Raw genomic sequence first — 3,286 nt, 5'->3', positions numbered from 1 at the left:
CTGGCCGCGGCCTGCACACCCCGGCGCAGCTGGACTTTCGGTCCCCGCAGGAAGCTCTGCGCCTCGCCCCTCTCCCTGTCCGAGGAGGAGTCGCTCCGGGCGCAGCAGGAGGTTCATGGCTGCTTCGCCCAGATGGACAGGAGCTTGGCCCTCCCCAGAATCCGGGCCCAGGTCCTGCTGCAGCAGTGTCAGACGGCGTGGCGGGAGGCGGAGTGTCTGCGGCTGGACGAGGCCCTGGCGGCCCCCGAACAGCAGGTGGGCGGTCTTCGGGGACCCCTGGAGGCAGGGGCGTCTCCCCGCTGTGTCTGCTGGGCCGGCGCCCCCCACCCGTTCATCTCGCTCACCCCCTGCCCGCCCCCCACCCCCGGTACGGCTGCCCGCTGATCTTGGAACCACCGAGGCCTGTAGTGGACACTGGAGCCGCAGCCCTGTCCTCGCACTGTCCCTGGTGGCCTGAGCGCAGCCTGCAGCCGAAGCTGCCCGCTCCCAGGACGGAGCCTGAGGCGACTTTCCTGCCGCCCCCCAGCCCCGGCCGGGGCCACTCGGGGCTCTCAAGGCCGACCTTGCGGCCAGTCGGTTCAGGTGGCACAGGAAAGGGCCCTTGGGGCCTTGTGGGTTTAGTGGACGGGGGCTTCCTGCCCGAGGGCTGACCCCTCGGTGCTGTTTGCCCTGAGCCGCCTGTCCAGGCTGGACTCCCCCAGGGCCCGCCGGGCGAGGCCCTTCCCCGCTGCCTGCCCCGGCTTCCGGCCCGAGGGGCTCAGGTGGCCAGGCGCACCGGCCGACTCGGTCCTTGAGAGGCTGCTCAGAGCAGGCCCTGACCGGTCTCCGCGGAGGCGGCCCGAGGCCGTCTGGGGCTGTGGGAGCTTCCCGGGCGGGCGGGGTGCGGCCTGAGCCGGCGGGGCTCACCCTTGCCCTCTGTTGCCCCTGCAGCACCCACCCAAGGCGAGAAAGTCGCGCTCCAAGAGCAAGATCGGCCTTTTGAAGAAGAGCCTGGAGGACAAAATTCAGCTCTTCGAGGAGCAGGCCCCTGACGACCTGCTGGAAAAGGTCAGTGTCTGCCCCGCGGCGGCTGTCCGTGGGGGGCTGCTCCGTCCCCACCGCACCCCCCGTCCTGCTGGCCTCCGGAGCCCGCCTCCCCTCCGCGTCCTCTTGGCCTGCCGCTCTCCCAGGCCCGGCTTGTTTACTGTGTTCCCCTTGGGGTGCTCCCCTGGCGCGGCCGGCCAGCCCGGCCCAGCACACGGTGCGCAGCCTGGTTAGCGGTGAGGGCGCCGTTTTCTCCAACAGCAGGCCGGTGCACCCTCAGGAGACAGGGAGGGTGCACGCAGGGGGTGCAGACCAGTGTCCACCGGCGAGTGTCTCTACATGGCCTTGGGGTTTACTGCTGCCCTTTCATGGGGAAAGGAGTCAGAGGGCGGGTGGCTGGGCGGGGCGGGGCCACGCAGAGAGCCCCTGGCAAAGCTCTGCAGGCAGCTGACCAGCCAGACAGGTGAACAAGGCCTGGCGCGGGGCGGAAGGGCCTCGTCTGTCCGCAGCTTCTGCCCCTCACCCTCTCGGGGCCGCGGGGCACGCTCAGCCTAGCCCCACACTCAGCCCAGCCCCCACTCCCCTGCAGCGGCCACGCTCAGCCCAGCCCCCACACCCCTGCAGCGGCCACGCTCGGCCCAGCCCCCCTCTGCAGCGGCCACGCTCGGCCCAGCCCCCCTCTGCGGCGGCCACGCCCGGCCCAGCCCCCCTCTGCGGCGGCCACGCCCGGCCCAGCCTACCCCCCACCCCCACCCCCAGTGGCCTGCCTGCGGGAAGCCTGTGTCCCTGTGCCAGAGGTGGGGCCATGGGCTCTTGGAGCAGGTCTGCCTTGGACGCCCCACTGACCCATTCTCCACGCTGGGTCTCAGCTGGCCGTGGGGCCTGGGCCCAGCCGTCTGGCTGGTGTTTGGTCCCGAGCCTGGGCAGGGAGCTGGGTCGCCTGAGCTCTGAGCCCCCGTCGGCTGGCCACGGCGCTGCAGCGCTGCTCTCAGGGTCCCTGGGGACGCACCTGGGGGGGCGCTGGCTGGGAGGGGCTGGAGCTTCTCATTTAAAACCAGAGCATATAGCAGCGTGGCCAGGGAGTGAATTTTTATTACTTTCGATAGCTTGAATATCTAATGAAGCTTGGCCCAGTACCTCATGGATATGCAAATGTCTCTTCCCTGGAGTTCTTTCAGGCTGGGTGAAACCCTCTCTAGAGACAGTGTAGGGTGCTGGAGTTAAGGAATGAAGCTTCCCAGAGGCCAGGAGGAGGGACATCTCCTCGTCCTCCCTCCTTCCCGCTGTGGGCTCCACTGTCTGCTGCCCACTGCCGTGGTGCCTGAGGACGGCACCCTGCCCCTGCCCCTGCCCCTGCCCAGCACATCGCGCCGCCCGCACCTCCGCCCTGCTTCCCCAGTCCAGGGTGAGGGGCCCCACAAGCCCCTCTGGAGACCCCTTCTCCCCTCCCCAGCTCCAGGGGAGACTGGCCTCCAGGGAGCACAGGCCCCACCCTGCGCTTGCACCACAGGGCGTCTCCAGCCCCCGGCACCCCTGGAGGGGCTCAGAACGCCGGTGCTGTCGTGTCCCCCTCTCTTCTCACCTGCCCTTCGGTGACCACTGTCCTGTCCAGGAGCTCCCTCGGCCTCGCCCAGCTCTCGCGTGGCCCCGAGGAGCCGCTCCGACCTGCGGGTCAGGCGCCCTCCCGGGCCCTGTCAGCTCCGGGCTGAGCTGCCTCCCCTCCTTGGCCTGGTGGCGCCTTTCTCTCCCAGTGCCCAGCGTCCCCTGCTGGCCGCCTCCCATCCCGCAGTCCCTGCGGGGTGTCCGGACTCCGCATCTCTCCGCCCCAGGTCCGAGGAGAGCTGCGCGGGGAGAGGGTGCGGCAGCTGGAGGCCCAGGAGGCGCGCTTCGTGGGGTCCCTGGTGTCGCTGCAGTTCCAGAAGGCGGCCAGGATGGCCAGGACGCTGCGGGCCTACGCCGCCCTCCTGAGCACCCAGGACCTGCTGCTGGAGGGGCTGAGCGCGTCCGAGACGCTGACCAAGGCGGCCTGCGCCCAGATCCTGGGGTCGCACGGCCCGGTGAGTGCAGGCTGGGCGGGCAGGCCAAGCGTCGCTGGACTCCCACAGCAGAGGGCAGTGGCCTGTGCTGCCCGTGCTGCTCACCTGTGCCGCTCACCTGTCCTACCTGTGCCGCTCACCTGTCCTGCCTGTGCCGCTCACCTGTGCTGTCTATGCCACTCACCTGTGCCGCTCACCTGTGCCGCTCACCCGTGCTGCTCACCTGT

The 3,286-nt window shown here is 70.2% G+C and overlaps 1 protein-coding gene across 1 annotated transcript in view; it reads left to right on the top strand.

The window, feature by feature from the left end:
- EVC2 (Ellis van Creveld syndrome 2) overlaps nucleotides 1-3,286 on the top strand; it is a 47,602-nt gene that overhangs the window by 39,730 nt on the left and 4,586 nt on the right. Inside the window, exons 15-17 of the mRNA XM_012724046.1 lie at nucleotides 51-255; nucleotides 931-1,047; nucleotides 2,853-3,080. Of these exons, the coding sequence (XP_012579500.1) occupies nucleotides 51-255; nucleotides 931-1,047; nucleotides 2,853-3,080 (550 nt within the window). The remainder of the gene's footprint in view (nucleotides 1-50; nucleotides 256-930; nucleotides 1,048-2,852; nucleotides 3,081-3,286) is intronic.

Source organism: Condylura cristata, unplaced genomic scaffold (genome assembly GCF_000260355.1).
Source record: "Condylura cristata isolate star-nosed mole 26May11 unplaced genomic scaffold, ConCri1.0 scaffold00012, whole genome shotgun sequence".
NCBI classification, from domain to species: domain Eukaryota; kingdom Metazoa; phylum Chordata; class Mammalia; order Eulipotyphla; family Talpidae; genus Condylura; species Condylura cristata.
Note: the sequence above shows the minus strand (reverse complement) of the source record. Positions and strands in the feature narration are given on the sequence as shown.